Below are 17,938 nucleotides of genomic sequence, written 5' to 3' on the forward strand. Positions count from 1 at the left end.
TCGCAACTTTCGCGATCGAAAGTGTCAAACTGGGACGCGACGGAATCTTATTGCTTCGGGCCGGCGGCGCGCACAGATATATCCAACGAACATCCTGAGCGCTTGAGCCACGCGTTTATGGCAGCGTCTTTCACTCACTGGAAAGACACCGTTGATTCTAGGTCTGAAGAAGGCTTCATCTAATTTTGGAGAAGTATAGTCTAGTCCTGTGTATCGTACAGCAACTCATGATTTACAATAATAAAGTCCGCCGCGGTTGTATAGGTATGTGTGGCAATCAGCTGTGCTAGGTGTCAAGCTCACGCTTCCTCTCCTGAGGTCGTGACTTTCACAAGGGAATTGGAAGGCGTGTCAGGGCGCGAAAGGGACTTGCCGATACCACTCTCTGCAGCCCGTACTGCCGAAGCGAGGTCGAAGTGGAAGAATGGTGTCTCCATGGATATCAGAGGAGCGGTTTCCGTACTGCGTCTTTCTTCGACGACAGTGTTTGCAGCGCGGGCTTCAATATCGTCATAGCGAGGAGTTTGTGAGTCGTCCTCGTCGTCCCATTTGCCTCTCCGGCCGTCGCGATATGGCACCACTGGCGCAACTTCATTGCAGGCATCGGCCAGTGAGATGCCAACACCGAAGCTGCCAGCAAGCAAGGCACGGCGGATCCAAGGAGAGAGAATGGTGGCAAAATGGAACTGGTGCGAATAGATGTTATTGATTGGTCGGTCAAGTCTAGGAAGGTGCCTTACCTCTACTGGATGGTCCGCCCATGCTTGCACCTCATTCCGAGTATCAATTAAACTTTGAACGGAGGTAGTGTCGATATGCGACCTTTGTGATCCGTCAGCACAGCGACGGAGGCGGGTACTATTGATGCTTACACAGAGGAGAAGTCCAGTACGATAGCGTGCAAATCGGGCTTGGCATTGTTTATTTTCCGTGCCTCCTCCGCTGATCCCGAAGGAGGACCGGGATCATTCCATGGTCGGTCTCGAAGACTAATACTGCTCATGTCCTTTCCGCGCTTCAGGTTGGCCTTGACATAATCCACAATAGCAGCGTTGACCGACGAGCAGTTTGGGTACAAGTAACTCTCTTCCAGGCGATAGATTATGACCCCAGGAGTCGGAGGGTTCACCTTAATGTCGTCGCGAGTGACGCCATCGCGGTTCATTGGCACGAAGACTTCGCGGGAGTCATCCTTGGATGAACCAGAACCATCGGACAAGGACACTTTGCCAAGGAAGTAGCCGCGAGGATGCGCTATTCTAACCAGCAAGAGCGCAAGCGACGAGCATATCGAGGTATAAATACCATTCTCTATCGTAGAAAAGACGGCAACGAGTACCGCTGCAGACCATATAATGAACTCGAGTGGTGAGACACGCCAGTAGGAGTACACCTGTGCCGGGGAAGCGACGAGGTCTGCTACGGCGTGGATGATTATAGCGGAGAGACCGGCACTTGGGATCCAGAAGAAGGCAGGCGTCAGACCGTAGAGAGCGACAATGACAACAATGGCGGTGAAAATCCCTCCTAGCGGGGTGCGCACGCCGGACTTGGATTTCAGCGCTGAGCGAGAGAAAGAGCCCGTGGCGGGGTACGCATGGAAAACGCTTCCGACGGTATTGGTGACACCAATGGCAACTAGCTCTTGGTTGGGATTAATCTTATAGCCGTTCACTCTCCCAAAGGCTGCGGCAATATATTGTCAGGATAGCTGTACTTGGTGAAGAAAGAACATCTCTCGTACATTTTGCGATTGCGATGTGCTCGAGCAACAGGATGATAGTTGCAACAGGGAGTTCGGGGGCGAGGGCGCTTAGGAGGTTGGTATCGATGTGAACAAGGCCAACGTCTTGGAAGCCACGAGGAACGTTCTGTAATATTTTGATGGGATACTTGCCAGAAGCACTTTTGTTATGACGGCAGTAAAGGTAGGCGGCAATGGTTAGGAACACAATCACAAATGCGTTTCTGGCCACCGAGACGAAGAAAAACCAACGGGCTGAAATGCGATCAGCACGGAAGACCATTGGTAATGGCTTTGTGCTCACCTCGATGAGGGTAGCGTTTCGATAACCTTTCGCAACCATATCGAATAGCATACAGAGCAACGAGCCCAGGCAACCCGAAGGCGGCATCAATGGTGGTGCTAGGCAGACCTTTCAAGGTCTCTATGATTACTGTGTATGCCGCCGCTCGGGTGCTAAAATGCTATGCGTCAGATAGAGCGGCTATTGCGTCAGCATTTCACATACTTGACGCCAGATATGCCCATCAAGGCGGGCACTTGGCCAGCGGCAATACTGATAGCAGAGCCCGTCATGAAACCGCTGACAGCTGGCCCTGGAATGAATTCAAGGATCCATCCTAGGCGCAAAAGCCCGATACCGAGGACAATGAAGCCACAGATAAACGCCACCGTTGTGGCAATTTCTGGGCCGCTCCATTGGTTTGGGTATTTTGCGTCGACATGGGCAATGATATGCGAGACCGTCAAGGACATGACAGCAACAGGTCCGATCGAGACGTCTTTGGATGTGGCAAAGAACTGGCGAACCCGTTATTGCCAGTAAATCACTCAAAGAATTAGGATACTCACGCAGTAGACAAGTACTCCGACGAACGAAGAATATAAACCGTACTGGGGCGGGAGCGTTGCCAGCTGTATATGTGGCAGAACAATGGTCAGAAACTTGCTTTGGGTTCAAACAAATAGAAAATATCACGGATATACCTGGGCGTAAGACATCCCTTGAGGGACTAGCACAATTCCCACAGTGATTCCGGCGACGAGGTCACCAGAAAGCCAACCAACATCTGTGAAACAGTCAGGGCTGTTCTTCGCCAAACGACGAAATTAGCCTACTGTATCGAGTGATCCAACCCAAGATTGGGAACAAACTTGTCAGGTAATTCAAGACCTGAGAAGCATGATAAGTGCGCGCTTGCATGCATGAAGGGTATATGAATGTACCTGGTTTCTTGGACTTGGAACCTCTTCTCGAATGTAAGTTTCAATTGAGACAGATGATGGACTGTTGTCAGGATGTCCGACGACATCTTTGACTGCCCGTCGGATGTTGGGAGACATGACAGGGAGCAAAGAGTAAGGTAGCGCTCAGAGGGACCGTCGTGACAAGGGGCCGAGTTTATGTACGAGCACGGTTTTGCCGAAGAGGTACGGAGAAGAGCCCGAAGAACCAGAAAGAGAGAATGACGCCTTGCGCTGGATGATGGATGATTAATTGATCAGGGGCCTCCGGATGACATGAGAACTTGGTTTGATCACCTACCGAGCAGAACCGACACAAGAGGTACGCAGTGTAGTTAGAGACCCAGGTATGCTGGTGGTAGTAGCTTCGTAGAAAATGCCCGTGTCGTGGGTGAGAGCAGCGCAGACTTAAAAGCTGATCTGTGTGAGGGCCCGAGAGAACAGATCGAGCTGAACGCCAGATTTCGAAGCCGATGCTGAGCGCTGAGGAAGCATCAGAAATTACCTGACGAGATACATAGAACCTCCAGAATTTCGCATGAGCACGCCATCTCCAGGTTGTGCTGACGATGTTTGCCGTAACTGGAAACACGTCCCCTGTCGCGTCAAAAGCACAGTCGCGGACTTGCAATTTATTTCCACTTGTCGTTGGTGCCTGGTGGGCTCGTGAGCTTTAGGTGAGCTTCCGGCGGAAGTATTGTTGACGTCAATATATGTACCAGAGGGGAGCTGCGCCCCACAGATAATCTCTCCGAAGCAGTTTGGTTTAGGTCCAGCGGCATATGAATGAATCTGTCCTCAGATTCAAACCTTCGTTTGGTCCTCCGTTCGTGATCAAACTATAAGTAAGCAGCTGCAGAATTCAGAATTAGCACACCATAAACAGGGGCGTAACGTGAGTACGCAACAGTTTAGACATGTGCCTTGTTCAATATATTGCCGTGCGCATCGGCAGTGCTGGTGAGAAATTGGTAGGTTGGATGGCTACGATGTTTGTAGGTTTGTAGGAAGCTGGTATAGGAAGTGATAGCAAACGCTCGGAACATATCGTGATCGGCCTTTTCGAAGTTATGTAGCGGAACGGATACATCAACCTGGTTCGATCAGTTCCGCCCCATTCCACCCCATGGGACAAAGTCAGCTTCCGCAAGCTTCCGCCACTGAGTATTGAATATTGAATATTGAATGTCTGACATGGCCTGCCGATCCGAGGCTGTCTCGGCAGCTTGACAGACTCGAGGCTTGCGTTTCCTGAACATTATGATCTATAATCTAACCTAGATGAAATCCTGTGCCATCGCATTCCCGCTGCTACATTAATGGATTAGTGGCATCGATGCTTGGACCTACTTGGACGCGTCCGAGCGGGACCAAACGCGCCGGCGGCAATTTCTCCCCCCTAAACCCCTGCCCCAAGATGTCTTCCCGCCTGGTGCATGGTTGCTGCGAAATTTAGCTGAGTAGTCCGCGAGTGCAACTCGTTCCTTGGCGCATGTAGAGATACAAAGGCATCCTTCTCGTGAACACGGGGTTTGTGTCCGTAGCTGGCGGGCCGATTTGTGTTTATGTTAACAAGCATACTGCTCATGAACGAATGGATGCAATAGCTAAGGACATGTTGACACTGCGAAAAAGGTTATCGATACTTGGTGTTCTCTTCGTCCACCTTAAGGCCTTAGGTCCGGTCCAATCCTATTTTAAGTGAGACACTGGGAAAAACTAGCCTCAAGCGGGGCCTTCACACAAAGTATATTGATGGTCAAGAGCATCGAGAAAATATGATTTTTGCAGCCAGGAAAGTTGTGTACCCACCAATCAAAGCCAGAATTTCAAGCCTTCAATGTCGCGGAGCCAGCGCGTCAAAAAGTTGACATTTTTGTTCCCTTCATATGGGTCAAGGCGGGCGGCAGAGCGAAATTCCCCTATCGTGAACCTGAGATTCAGGGCGACACGCAAGAAGTCAGTTACGCGTAAGCAAGTAAGAATATGAGAGAAGTTGGAACAAATCCGCCGCCGTTGTCATGCTTGGTTCGGGTGCCGGGAGATGCCGACGTCCAGAAGCGACTGCCGCACGTTGCTTGGTTGGGTGGTCTTTGTCCTTCTGACCAGAGCGCGGCGCGCCTCTGTAACGTGTAACGACTCTAATTCCTTTATTTTTTTCTCATTTCTCTTGTAACGATTCATGTCTTTCCCTCCAAAAGCAATCCCCCTAGTCGCTCCAGGACATACCCGTCCGGTCACTCACCTTTCATTCTCCCCTCTTCTTGACGACGGAGCGTATCTTCTCGTATCAAGCTGCAAGGATGGCAACCCCATGCTTAGAGAGTGGACTGGAGATTGGATTGGGACTTTTCTAGGTCACAAAGGTGCTGTCTGGAGCACGAAACTCTCCCTCGATGGCTCCAGAGCCGCAACAGGTAGTGCAGACTTCACCGCGTGAGTCACCTTGGAATATTCGGAGAAAGTGGCTTGTTTATACCGTGTCATGTCGCGTGTTCTGTGCAGTAAAGTATGGGACACATACTCTGGCAGCCCTCTGCACTCTTTCCCTCATAATCACATCGTTCGGACGGTCGCGATGTCGCCGTCATCGTCTCATCTTCTGACTGGCGGTCAAGAAAAGAAGGTTCGAAAATTCGACCTTACGAGGCCAGACGCCGACGCGGACTTCCTCAGCGAACATGGGACTAGCGCGCACGAGGGAACGGTGAAAAGCGTAGTCTGGGTCGGGGAGCATACTGGAGTTTCGGCAGGAGAAGATGGTCTCCTCAAGTAAGTGCTGTGTCTGGTGGCACTTGGATGACACTGAGCCATACCTTCTGCATTCAAGGTGGTGGGATTTACGCTCACACCAACTTACCACCTCTGTCACGTTCCCTAACCCAATCACCTCCATGGAGCTATCCGCACAGACACGTCGTCTAGTCGTCACCTCGGGCAAGACGGTGGCGTTCATCCCTGCCTTGCCTACCGGGGCACCTGCGCATACTTTGAGCTTACCATACTCCCCGTCGTCCGCGTCTGTGCATCCAACACTGCAAGACCGATTTGTGACGGGAAACCTTGCAGACGAGTGGGTTCGCGTACATGACATGAATGGCGAAGAGAAAGATGTCCTCAAGGGTCACCACGGTCCCGTACACTGTGTTGAGTTCAGTCCGGATGGCGAAGTCTTTGCTAGTGGAAGTGGTACGTATCTTTCTCCTCACGCGCACTATTCACTAATGATGTAACTTTTTGTGGCTGCTGCTTAGAGGACGGTAAGCACCAGAAGTCAGCTTCCTTAAGTTAATGCTGACCCATCTATCACGACTTTAGGCACGATCCGACTATGGCAAACAACACCAGGAAAGCCGTATGGTCTCTGGCAAGGGCATGTGAATGGGGGCTAGACTTAGCTGCTTCATATGTTTTTCGATCTTATTCTGGAGGTTCACCCATGTGTCAAGAGACGCTCTGATTGTATTGGCACTCTAAGGAAAGTGTTTGATAAACCATATATACAGAGGGGTTCTCGTGGAAGCACGTCCTTTTAATAACCAGCCAGTCACTGGGTATCTAAATGGCGATAGCCATTGATACCAATGAATGCGCGTTCGACCATCTTATCGCGCCGCGGACGTGATCATGCCGTACACGGACCACCGCACCCTGAAAGTTGATGCTTTCCTCCAGTGATTTCGTCTGGGCATTCCTTGACGTGGTTCTAGTGGTCAATCAAACAAAAGTCAATAAAGCCGTAAGCCATCCGAAAGCTCTTTAAAACCGACTGATGTTTATGATCCGGAGCGATGTGCTGCGCAAATGAAGCTGCTTCACTGTCATCGCTTCGTGTCGACCCAGTCAGGGTTATGACCATGCTCCGTTGGTGTTGATGCATGATGCCTTGTCCTCCGGATAAAAGTTCGGAGACTGATTGGTTGGTGAATGGGTTGTGTTAAACGGGGTTGACTTTCGACAGGCTGGGCCCAGCACAAGGAGGCGATAGGGTGTGTGTATGTTCACTGTGATCTCAGGCGGTCGCCCAGCCCTTGATACGCGCGCTCACGCGCTACAGGTATGCATCAGTTTTCTTGTGATGTTGTTACCTCCCCCCGTCCGGAACATGTACGGACATGGCTAAGAAGCCCGCTCCGTTGCTCATGTGCCCTGATGTACTCCTAATGCGCCTTCAGTTCTGAAGGAACTTCGGTACGGAGTCGGCACGAGTAGGTCAGCTGAGGGCAATCGTGGCAAGCGAGGCGTAGAGCCGTGGGGTTACGGTCAACAGAGTGACCAGGGTTGCTCGCCTAGCCTTCGAGCGCTGGGCGCGGCTGGACAATTTAAGACAGGCCCATAACACCCCGCATTCCTCACCCAGCCTCCCCTTCCCCGTAATCTTCCCATTACAGTACTCCTCCACCCACACCACTATGCTTTCCGCAGCAGCCAAAGCGTCAGCTAGGTCCATCGTAGCCCGGAACGCGGCCCGGAGGGCAGCCGTCACGCCCATACGCGCCTTCGGCGTAACTTCGCGTAGGCTAGGGGGCGCGAAAGTAGACTTGTCCGCGTCTCCTATCGCTCCTCTCGGTATCGAGGCTGCCATTGAAGCTGAGAAGGATCCAAACTTCAAGCCTACACCTAAGATCTTTGACGAGTTCGCGCTCAACGACCGCGTTGCTGTCGTTAGCGGAGGCAATCGCGGACTTGGACTAGAGATGGGCCTTGCTCTTGCAGAGGCCGGTGCTCGCGCGGTCTATTGCTTGGACCTTGCCAAGGAGGCCAGTGAGGAGTTCCAGGCTTGTAAGGACTACGTCGCGAAACTCGGGAATGGATCGCGACTCGAGTACGTTAGCGCGGATGTGCGTGACCAGAAGAGTATGTGGGAAAAGGTCGAGAAGATTGCAGACAAGGAGGGCCGGATGGATATCGGCGTTGCCGCCGCTGGTATTCTCAAGAACCACACAGACTGTTTGACATATCCTGCGGAGCAGTTCCAGGAGGTGCGTAATTCACGTTGTGCAAGTTGAAGGACTTGTGTTGACACTTGCTCCAGGTGATGGACGTCAACACCAACGGGGTTCTGTACACTGCTCAGGCCATCGGCAGGCAAATTGAACGCTTTGGCAACGCTGGCAGTCTCGTCCTCGTCGCTTCAATGAGCGGGAGCATCACGAACAGGGTGAGTTCTGACATGTGAAACTGCACTATTGAATGCTTCTAATTGACGCTTTGATACATTAGGATCACGCTTGGGTATCTTACAACACGAGCAAGTCGGCGGTCCTACAGATGGCACGCAGCATGGCCTGCGAGCTCGGACCGAAGAACATCCGTGTGAATACGCTCTCCCCTGGACACATTTACACCACGTACGTGACTGAGCGCGTGTGTGTTAAGGGGTGAGATTGGAGGCTAAATGTATTTTTGGTGTCTAGTATGACGGCAGCGTACCTGGACAAGCAGCCACACCTGCGGGAAAAGTGGTCGAGCTCGAACCCGCTTGGACGGCTTGGAAGGCCGAACGAGCTGCGTGGTGTGGTGACCTGGCTCGCGTCTGACGCGTCGAGTTTCTGCACGGGAAGCGAGTAAGTGCTTGTTTGTGCTGAGCTGGCATGTGTCTTTGCAGGGCTGACGCGGTGCTTTGCGCAGCATTCTTGTGAGTGGAGGACATCACGCCTGGTAAACTGGAGGAAGCGTCTTTTTTCTTGATTTTGGGGGTTTAAATGATGTTATTATGTGTGCGCAATGATTTCCTCTGTTTTCAAACGGTGTATAAGTAGAGATTGCATCTTTGGTGTACATAGAACATGCAAATGTGGCATAGGGGCTATATGGGTGATGAAATGGAGTGGCGTGACGGGGAGTGACATGGCCTGATATGGGAATGCTCGATCGGCGCAGCAGCGACTGCGGAGAAGCGTCCGCAGTGCAGTCCAGACGAGGTCAAGCTTAAGCTGAAGCGGAGGGAGCAGCAGCGCATACAGCCAGCGCGCCTCTCTCTGCCTTTTCCACCACCCACCATGGTCCTCGAGAACTCACCGGACCAGCCACGGGGCCCTCGTCGTCCGAGAGAGCGCGACCCTGCCCAGCCGACAGACCTCGCAGAACGCCTGATCGCGCTCCAGCGAAGAAATGCTGCGTACGTAGCTGACCTATACCGCCCCGCGCAGTCATCTAACCGAAATCACTCCCGCCTGCCCTCTCCCTTATTAACCACAGCACAAACAGACCGAGAGAAAAACCAGACAGACCCGATCCATCCCCTTCCTCGTCCTCCCGCCCCGCACCCCAGCCAAATTCCCTCTCCCCAATGCCTGCCCGCACATCACCCGTCGTGTCCTCCCCACGCAAGAACCAGGCAAGCCCCCATCTCAACACACCCCGTCCAGAGGCAGATGCAGACGAATTCTCCCGTCTCAAAATATCAAATCCCCCTCGGCAGCTGCACGGCAAGGCGCCCCAGTCCACCAAGCTTTTCAACCCCAACTCCGACCCTATCCCCATGCGCCGGCATGCAGAACCAGAGCTAGCTCCCGAGGCGAACAGCAGCCTGCATGTCCCCCGCAACGCAGCACAGAGGCGGGATCCCTCCCAAAATCAGCGCCTTTACGATCACCGCAAGGACGACCCTGTTCGATTCTCGGTTCTCGCCCGCCCATCGTCCAATAATATGCGCCAGCAAGCAGCCTCGAAACCCTCGGGCGACTACGTCTCCGCCTCCTCCACCTCTTCCTATGCCCACTCGATGGCCTCTTCGAGTTTCACTTTGTCATCAGGCACTACCGATAATTCGTCAGCATCCTCCGCAGTCTTTGACGTCCATGGGAAACCCAAGGATGACGCCGGCAACAATGCTTTTGCCGTCCAACTGAAGAAGCTGTACAGGAACATATCAGCCTTGGAGTCGAAGATCCTGAACGAAGATGCCGACGACCATGCCGACGAAGGACGAGTGCTCCTTCAGAGCCGCAGTCGAGGTGTGTCGGAAGATGAAGCTGAGCAGACGAAGTGGGTTAGGATCATATCAGATCATAAACAGTCAGTTCTCGTGTCATTCCCATCGTCTGCACTAACACTATCCTTATCAGACTTGCGGAGCTCATGCACACTCTGATGGAGATCTCGCTATCACCAAGCGTTCCGGCCTCACTGCGGGTCATTCCCACCAAGTACAACATCATCATCCGACTTTGGACCCACGGGTTTCACAAAGTATTGGAGAGTCTCCGCCGTGCTTCCTTCTCGTCACCCATAGCTCTGGAACATCTCCAGGACTTCATCTACTTTGCTTACACCTTCTACACCGGCCTCCTCGAGGAACCGGCCCTCCGTTCGTTCCGGGGAGGCTGGTTAGAGGCACTCGGGGATCTCGCCCGCTACCGAATGGCCGTTGCGGCCATGGTCAACAACAATCAGATCGCCGGCGCCGCACTTACTACCGATGCTGTCTCGCAAGCAGCAGCAAATACTGTTGACGATACGCTCAAAGGCCCGAAGTCTCATACCAGTGCTAAATCTAGTGGAAACCGCCCCGCTGCTCGCATCGATGACTCCCCGACACCCAGTGTGGGCATTGTCGCTGCACGAAACATGGTGGTCGAGCCTGAGAAGGAGCGGTGGAGGTGTATCGCCCGCGATTGGTTCGCTCAGGGCCTTGCTGATACGCCTGGCGCTGGCAAGCTGCACCATCATCTTGGTTTGCTGAGTCGCGAGGTGGAGGCCGAAGAACTGCGTGCCGTCTATCATTTTGTAAAGAGGTGAGTTCTTCAATGAACATCGGAGTCGAATCTCATTTCGATACAACAGTATGACGACACTGCATCCCTTTTCGACATCCCGCGAGTCTATCCTTCCAATATGGTCGTTAGCGGCACAAACACGTCGATCGCAGCCAGACGCTCGTGCCCCCGAGCTATTTGTTCTTCTACATGGCATGCTCTTTACCAACATCCAGCTCGATGATTTCCAACCAACACTCGCTCGCTTCCTTGAACGCTTGGAGATCGAGGGCGCCGAAGAACGTGAATGGATCATGATGGCCGTCATCAACATCAGCTCGCTTCTCGAGTATGGCCGCCCAAGTGGCCTGCTTCGGAAGCTTGGTGCATCCGGCACCCGAGACATCGGGTCCAGCAACGTTCGTGTGGCCAAACGACCCGCTCAGCAGGATGGGATGGATGTCGACGAAGATGGCGATGAAGACATGAAGCCCTCTCCTGCAATGTCGGAACCCTCGGTTGGAGCAGAGGCACCGCTGCAACTCAAACTTGCTATGCAGCTCGCATTCACCATGCTGTCGTTTGTCCTCAAGAACCCACTGCGCAAGAACTCGCAGTTCTCCCGGCCTTCCGTCAACTCCTATATCCCTGTTATTCTCACCTTCCTTGCCACAGTCTTGAAACAGTCCGACATCCTATCGACCTTGGAGCGATCCGTGCCTTGGGAAGAACTTGCGAATTTCTTCTCTTCTCTCCCTCAAAACGTGATGATCAACCAGGGTTTGCTCGCCCCAAGTCTTGGTCACGAACGATGGGCCATGCTCACGAGTGGATGCGCGCCTCCACTTCCAGAGGACTGGTGCCTACGCGGCATGGAATGGGTTGGCCGGAAGGTCTTCGAGCGAGGCTATTGGAAGGGCGGTGAGGAGCAACGTGCAGAGGTGGAGATTTTGGATGTGGTGGAGGATCAGGTAGTCGATGATGGCGTGATTGAAGACGACGAGGAAGACGGTGTCTCACGGAAGTCCAAGGTTAGCGACAGCACTCGCCGCTGGACACGTATTGCACGGTGCGCTGTCACCATTTCGCAAGTCGTCGACGGCTTCAACTGGGTCGAGGGGACGAGGGCATGGAAAGTCGAAGGCGCTCTCGAATCCAAGGCTCAGCAGTGGTCAGTGGAGGACAAGCGCGAGCGTGAGGAAGAAGAACGTCGCCGTTCGCGCAGATGGGTTGACGATTCGATGGATGTCGATGACGAGGCAGGTCTCGACGAGGAGTCGGAAGAGAGTGATGGCGGCGAGGATTCTGAGGCTGTTAGAGAGCTCAAGGTAATTAATACGCTTCTCACTCATCTATTACTAACTCATGAAATCTTAGGCGCGCCGACAATATTTGCGCTCGATGTTGGCCTCGTCTGGACGGACAGGTTCTGGCATTCGCCACGACCGCGTTCGTAGAAACCGCACCATCAAGCCTCAACACAACCTCAAGATTGTTCCAGGCTACACTAATCTCGTCCTCGACACCAACATCCTTCTCTCGTCGCTCTCCATTATTTCATCGATTGTCCAAAGTCTCACTTGGACTATCGTTCTTCCGGTGCCGGTGATTATGGAACTCGATGGGCTCAAGTCCAATGATTCTCAGCTCGGGCAAGCTGCCAAAGCCGCGCTTGCCTTCGTCACATCACACATACACTCGCACTCGACATCATTGAAGGTGCAGACCTCGAAAGGCAACTACCTCACCTCCCTCGTCATCCGCACTGAGCAAATCGACTTTGACGGTCAAGATTCCTGGGATCGTTCCATGGATGACTTGATCCTTAAGGCGGCTATCTGGCAAGACGAGCACTGGGTTGACAGGTCCGCACTTCTCAAGGCACCCACCCACCCCGTGGATCCTACCGGTGCCGTCAAGGTCGTTCTTCTTAGCTTTGACAGGAACCGTGAGTTATCTTCTCATATCTTTGTCTGTATTTTTGCTGATAAAAGCGTCTCTCCAGTTCGTCTCAAAGCTCGGTCACGAGAGCTCCCCGCCGCAGGCGAGAGCGATCTTGCGGCCATCCTGGCCATGGAGTCGTGATAGAGTCTGGCGTCATTTCGCTGCTGCCATCTTGAGCCAAGCTGCTCTTCGCCCCGCGCCGCCATCCATTGACTCTGCTCTAGAGCTTTGGTGCTCTTTTAGGAGTCGTGCTTAGTATATGTGTTCTGCAAGTGCGTGCGCCATTTCAATGGACTGATGAATAGCACGCCGTGTTGTGGTTGTTGCCTTCACTCTCGTTCTATCATAGTATTATCAGTATTATCATTATTTTTGCATGTGTCCCCTGTCACCATACCCTCTCGCTGCATACATATCTTTGTACCCACTCTTTCGTCTCTGTTTCAATAAACATCGTTTACTCGTTTCGTCTCATCAACATCAAGCGCAATCAAGTGTGATCATCAGATACAACTGATATTGTCAAGATCTACTGTACAACATATTGTCACATGTCGTTCTCCATTAACATCCAACTGCCGACATAAATCTACTCAAAGATCATGGTCTCCTGGAGGAGAGTATACTGGGCAAAGCCCTCAGGGAACCAGCTATAAGTGCATTAAAGATGGTGGCTCCCGTTTGATAATAATGAGACACTTACAGGCCGATCTCCTTGTTGGCACTCTCAACGGAGTCAGAGCCGTGGCAGATGTTACGGCCAACAGCAAGGGCATAGTCACCGCGGATGGTGCCTGGGTATACCGTCAGCAAGCGCCAATCATATATGCCAGAGTATACTGACCAGGAGCAGACGCGAGAGGGTTGGTGGCGCCGAGCATGACCCGACCGGTCTTGACGGCATCGAGACCCTCCCAGACCATGGCGACGACGGGACCCGAGAGCATGTACTGGATGAGACCAGGGAAGAAGGCCTTGTCGCTGAGGTCGGCGTAGTCTATAGTGGCGCGTAGAAATCAGATCTCGGTGGTGGTGCGATCAATGCGATCGGAGGTGACGAACGCTTCTCAAGGTGCTCCTTGGAGGGAGTGGCGAGCTTGAGGGCGACGAGCTTGAAGCCGCGCTTCTCGAAGCGAGAGAGGATCTCGCCGACGAGGCCACGCTGGACCCCGTCGGGCTAATAAACGACGTGGGCGAGGTCAGGGCGGCCCGACATGAGAAATCGGTGGGTATGCTGACCTTGACCATGATGTAGGTCTGCTCTTTGTTGTTGGGTGCCATTGTTTTTTGTTTGCAGAGGAGTGAAGATGGGGACGAAGAGAGACGTGCAGACAGACCAAGCGCGTTTTTTGGTTTTATTGAGTGATTTATCTTATCTGCATCTAAGATTATCCCAAGTTGACATTGCGTTTATAACAAGAAATTGCAAAACGCGCCTTGCAAACAGAGCCAAACAGGGAGCGAGTCCGAGTGGACCCGGAATTTGGGTCAGGCGCAGACACAAGAAACAAGAAACTACGTTAGACTGAAGAGAAGATGAACGCCCTCGGTCCCTCGCTCGCGTCCTACGTGCGCTCCTCTCGTACCCTCAAAAAGTGGGCCCAGCCCGTTGCCGCCTGGTACACCGACCTTATGGGCTACAGAAAGCTTGGCCTCAAGGCTGACGACCTTCGTTCGTGCTTCTTCTTTCGCCATCTTCTCTCTCCCTTACCCTGCTACTCACAGAGATCGAGGAGTTCCCTGAAGTGCAGCGCGTGAGTTGCCACACCTTCGTTCTGTTTCCCCGGCGCGTCTCATGCCATTGAACCAGGCCTTGGCTCGTCTATCGCCGCGCGAGTACTATGACCGGGCCTACCGTTTCAAGGTCGCCTCTCAGCAATCTGTTCTCCACAAGGCTTTGCCCAAGGAAAAATGGACACCCGTCAGCGAGGTTTGTGCTTGTTGAGTCTTGGTTGGCGCTGCCCTTCTCATATGTTCTCTCAGGACAAGCGATACCTTAAGCCCCACGTTGAAGCCGTCATCACTGAAGAGAGCGAGAGAGCAGCTTGGGATAACTTGGAAGTGAAGCGCAAGTAGACATATTATTCGCATATAGAAGACTGGTGATACACTACCGCCATTTACATATTCCGTGCAACACCATCAGCCATCCACTCGGAAATGAGGGCGGAGTCCATCTAGCAAGAAGTTACAGGATAGTACACGACATTGTGTGTTTGTTTGCTCAAGAGGTGCTTCTAAATAGATCATCATTCGTCCCTTCAAAGTGCCTTGACCAAAGGCGAGACCACCTCTCCACCCTTCTTCCTGTAGAAGTCAATGACCTTCTTACCGACCACAGCGATGTCTACAAAATCATCTTCAGCGACATATCAGGCCTACCCACGTAAACAACTTACTGCTACCAGTGATACCGAACTTCTCATATACCTTCTGGTAAGGAGCAGAAGCACCCCAGCCTGGCAGACCGTACTGCTCGTGGCTGTACTTTTGCCAGCCAGTGGTCTGATAGGCGTATGAGTCAAGCTTATTGCGTCAAATCCCGATATCGCGTACCGTTAGGGCCTCCAATGAGAGGATGGGTGCACCGCTCCGAAGCACGCTCAAACGATACTCCTGGTCCTGCTGGTCGAAGATTGACCAACACGGCAAGCTGACAATGCGGACTTTCAGCCCTTCCCCTTGTAGCTTGCTGGCAGCCTCAAGGGCGATCGGGACCTCGCTACCGCAGCTGACGATGGTGAGGTCTTCGTTTTGAACCTCATGAAGGACATAGCCACCCCGAGATGCGCGCTCAATCGACGAGCCCTCCAAGTTGGGCAGGTTCTGACGTGACAAGGACAGCACAGAAGGTGTTCTCTTGCGGCTGAGGGCCACATAGTAAGCAGCAGAGGTTTCGTTACCGTCCGCGGGGCGCCAGAAGTCCAGATTCGGGATGGCACGCAGATGTACAGCAGTTTCGACAGGCTGATGCGTAGGACCATCCTCGCCAAGACCGATGGAGTCGTGAGTCGCTATGAGCGAGTAAGTCGGCGTCATTACATCTTTGTCGTTGTTCAACACTCACCGACCCATATGACTTGGTGCTTGCTGAGAGCAGACAACCGAACGGCACCAGCTGCGTATGAGACAAAATTCTATTGGACGCATGCAGTGAGTGAATTTGCTCAAGTCGTGTCGATGAATGAGACACATACCATGAAGGTAGCCACGAAGGGCACGATCGCACCATACGCAGCCATACCATTGGCGATGGCGCCCATACCATGTTCGCGCACACCAAAGCGGATGTAAGTGCCAGCGTACGTTCCCAACTTGGTGCTCGGATGCTGGAAATCAACAGAGCTCTTGACCTTCGTCAAGTTACTGCCGGTTAAGTCGGCCGATCCGCCCATGAGTTCAGGAAGAATGGGGATGACAGAGGTCAAGACAATCTCGGACAATTTACGTGAGGCTTGCGCAGCGTCGGCGGGTTTGTAAACTGGGAGTGACTTTTCCCAGCCGTCTGGGAGCTTGCCCTCGATACGACGGACGAGTTCTGCATGCTCTTTGTGGTAGCTTTGCTTGTACTTCTGCAGAAGGCTGTTCCAATCGCCCTCGAGCTTGGCGCCCTTTTGAGCGACGGCATGATAAGTTGCGTACGTTTGTTCGGGGACATGGAAAGTCTGGTCGGACGGGAAATTGAATTTTTCTTTCAATGCTTTCAGGTCATCTGCCTTCAAAGCTGTTATAAAGCTGTTATCAGCGGGCAAAATTTGTGCTGTTAAACATTACGCACGGGAGCCATGGATGCCATGAGTACCCTGTTGCTTGGAGCCGAAACCGATGGTAGTCCTGAGTCGAATGATTGTAGGCTTGTTCTTCTCGGCGCGGCCCGCGGCAATTGCGTTGTAGATGCCAGCAAGATCACTTACAGCATGTCAGTCCTCACTTGGTCACTGGGGGTTACGGGAAGGTGCCCTTACCTGTCTCCATCGTTTACGTGAAGGGCTTGCCAGCCATACGCCAAAAATCGCTGCTCAACGTTTTCGGTAAAAGCAACAGCGGTATCGCCATCGATGGAGATATCTGATGAAAGTCCTTTAATCCCAGGAAACAGTCGAGAGCAACGTATCACGCACGATTATCATCGTACACCTATCAGTGAAGGTATAAAGTGAGTGTTTAATTTGTGATGGCGTGAAGTCACCTACAACGATGAGGTTACCAAGCTGCAGGTGTCCCGCAAGCGAAGCAGCCTCGCTAGCCACACCCTCCATAAGACAGCCATCGCCAGTGAAGACTGAGTAATTGGATTCAGATAAAAAAGCCACATTGTATTAGGGGATTTGCCTCACCGTAAGTATAGTTGTTGACAAGGTCGAAGTTATCGCGGTTGTAGACTGCACCAAGGTGTGCTTGTGCTATGGCCAGTCCGACACCGTTGGCAAAACCTTGCCCGAGTGGACCAGTGGTGACCTCGATACCTAAGAGACGGGTGAGTTTTATCATCCTACGAGGGTCTTAGCCACTAACCGTCCGTATGATTGGCTTCAGGATGACCAGGGGTCAGGGAGTCCAACTGACGGAAAGCCTTGAGATCATCCATAGACAGCTTGTAGCCGAGGAGATGGAGAAGTATGTACTGCAAGGCACAGCTGGGTTCGAGGGTGAGAAAATGAGATATTCGTGTAGATGATTTGAGCTTACGCATGTCTGGTGAAAACGAGCAATGAGCCAGTGCATAAACCAGAGGAGGACGCGATAGCTTACCCATTCGACAAAACGAACCGATCACGATTAAACCACTTGGAGTTCTTCGGGTTGGCGTTAAAAAATCTAGAGAAATATCGATGAATGTGTCAGAAAAAGTAATGAAGGAGCCAACCTAGTGAAGAGGACATGGGCGGCGGGGGCCATGCCCATGGGTGCCCCTATCGGAGAGCATGGTGAGTGATAAAGACGATTAGATTTAGCGGAGACAGGGACGTACCTGGGTGGCCCGAGTTTGCTTTCGTGACGACGTCCGCGGCAAGGGTGCGGATAGTCGCGATGCAGACGTTGTCTGTGGGCTCTGGGGTGAAGGTCGACATGGCTGGTGAGAGAAGAGACAGATTGCTCGAGCGGCCACCCGTAATCTCGACCTACTATTAATACTAAGTACTAGCTAAGTAGTCGGAACACTACTTACGCGTAACTTACTAAATTACAAGCCCTCATTCTCGCGTGCTTCTCACACCTCGCCGGAACGCGGCACGCGTACCCGCGTACTCCCTGCCTTACTCTCTCAAGTCTCTCTCATAGGCAGGTCCGTGCGTGTCTCACC

At 52.6% G+C, this 17,938-nt stretch overlaps 6 protein-coding genes across 6 annotated transcripts; 3 read left to right on the plus strand and 3 right to left on the minus strand.

The window, feature by feature from the left end:
* Positions 1 to 161: 161 nt before the first annotated feature.
* On the minus strand, positions 162 to 3,464 carry CONPUDRAFT_135064 (sulfate permease). The gene is made up of 11 exons (XM_007766608.1): positions 3,291 to 3,464; positions 2,972 to 3,223; positions 2,864 to 2,918; positions 2,732 to 2,814; positions 2,597 to 2,659; positions 2,253 to 2,545; positions 2,049 to 2,200; positions 1,745 to 1,999; positions 873 to 1,686; positions 741 to 822; positions 162 to 686 (listed from the first exon to the last, which is right to left on the minus strand). The coding sequence occupies exons 2-11, from the start codon at positions 3,086 to 3,088 to the stop codon at positions 300 to 302; spliced, it is 2,301 nt and encodes a 766-aa protein (XP_007764798.1). The 5' UTR covers positions 3,089 to 3,223; positions 3,291 to 3,464; the 3' UTR covers positions 162 to 299.
* A 1,641-nt stretch (positions 3,465 to 5,105) lies between these two features.
* On the plus strand, positions 5,106 to 6,588 carry CONPUDRAFT_98157 (WD40 repeat-like protein). Its single transcript, XM_007766609.1, has 5 exons — positions 5,106 to 5,425; positions 5,495 to 5,761; positions 5,820 to 6,178; positions 6,244 to 6,249; positions 6,308 to 6,588. The coding sequence occupies exons 1-5, from the start codon at positions 5,172 to 5,174 to the stop codon at positions 6,379 to 6,381; spliced, it is 960 nt and encodes a 319-aa protein (XP_007764799.1). The 5' UTR covers positions 5,106 to 5,171; the 3' UTR covers positions 6,382 to 6,588.
* A 770-nt stretch (positions 6,589 to 7,358) lies between these two features.
* On the plus strand, positions 7,359 to 8,795 carry CONPUDRAFT_117970 (NAD(P)-binding protein). Its single transcript, XM_007766610.1, has 5 exons — positions 7,359 to 7,971; positions 8,025 to 8,150; positions 8,213 to 8,340; positions 8,407 to 8,556; positions 8,621 to 8,795. Exons 1-5 carry the CDS (start codon positions 7,402 to 7,404, stop codon positions 8,652 to 8,654), a joined length of 1,008 nt encoding a protein of 335 aa, XP_007764800.1. The 5' UTR covers positions 7,359 to 7,401; the 3' UTR covers positions 8,655 to 8,795.
* Positions 8,796 to 9,327: 532 nt separating this feature from the next.
* CONPUDRAFT_141912 (uncharacterized protein) lies at positions 9,328 to 13,117 on the plus strand. The gene is made up of 5 exons (XM_007766611.1): positions 9,328 to 10,009; positions 10,060 to 10,728; positions 10,778 to 12,017; positions 12,067 to 12,637; positions 12,695 to 13,117. The coding sequence occupies exons 1-5, from the start codon at positions 9,474 to 9,476 to the stop codon at positions 12,772 to 12,774; spliced, it is 3,096 nt and encodes a 1,031-aa protein (XP_007764801.1). The 5' UTR covers positions 9,328 to 9,473; the 3' UTR covers positions 12,775 to 13,117.
* CONPUDRAFT_117975 (nucleoside diphosphate kinase) lies at positions 13,103 to 14,006 on the minus strand. The gene is made up of 5 exons (XM_007766612.1): positions 13,873 to 14,006; positions 13,696 to 13,810; positions 13,478 to 13,630; positions 13,337 to 13,427; positions 13,103 to 13,283 (listed from the first exon to the last, which is right to left on the minus strand). Exons 1-5 carry the CDS (start codon positions 13,912 to 13,914, stop codon positions 13,223 to 13,225), a joined length of 462 nt encoding a protein of 153 aa, XP_007764802.1. The 5' UTR covers positions 13,915 to 14,006; the 3' UTR covers positions 13,103 to 13,222.
* Positions 14,007 to 14,141: 135 nt separating this feature from the next.
* CONPUDRAFT_79926 (transketolase) lies at positions 14,142 to 17,732 on the minus strand. Its single transcript, XM_007766107.1, has 18 exons — positions 17,606 to 17,732; positions 17,502 to 17,546; positions 17,386 to 17,452; positions 17,323 to 17,328; positions 17,149 to 17,270; positions 16,971 to 17,099; positions 16,827 to 16,915; positions 16,755 to 16,770; positions 16,599 to 16,701; positions 16,412 to 16,542; positions 15,831 to 16,357; positions 15,701 to 15,770; positions 15,190 to 15,647; positions 15,033 to 15,138; positions 14,617 to 14,980; positions 14,444 to 14,563; positions 14,359 to 14,387; positions 14,142 to 14,305 (listed from the first exon to the last, which is right to left on the minus strand). Exons 1-15 carry the CDS (start codon positions 17,703 to 17,705, stop codon positions 14,895 to 14,897), a joined length of 2,055 nt encoding a protein of 684 aa, XP_007764297.1. The 5' UTR covers positions 17,706 to 17,732; the 3' UTR covers positions 14,142 to 14,305; positions 14,359 to 14,387; positions 14,444 to 14,563; positions 14,617 to 14,894.
* Between the last annotated feature and the right edge of the window lie 206 nt (positions 17,733 to 17,938).

This window comes from Coniophora puteana, assembly GCF_000271625.1.
Source record: "Coniophora puteana RWD-64-598 SS2 unplaced genomic scaffold CONPUscaffold_2, whole genome shotgun sequence".
NCBI classification, from domain to species: Eukaryota; Fungi; Basidiomycota; class Agaricomycetes; order Boletales; family Coniophoraceae; genus Coniophora; species Coniophora puteana.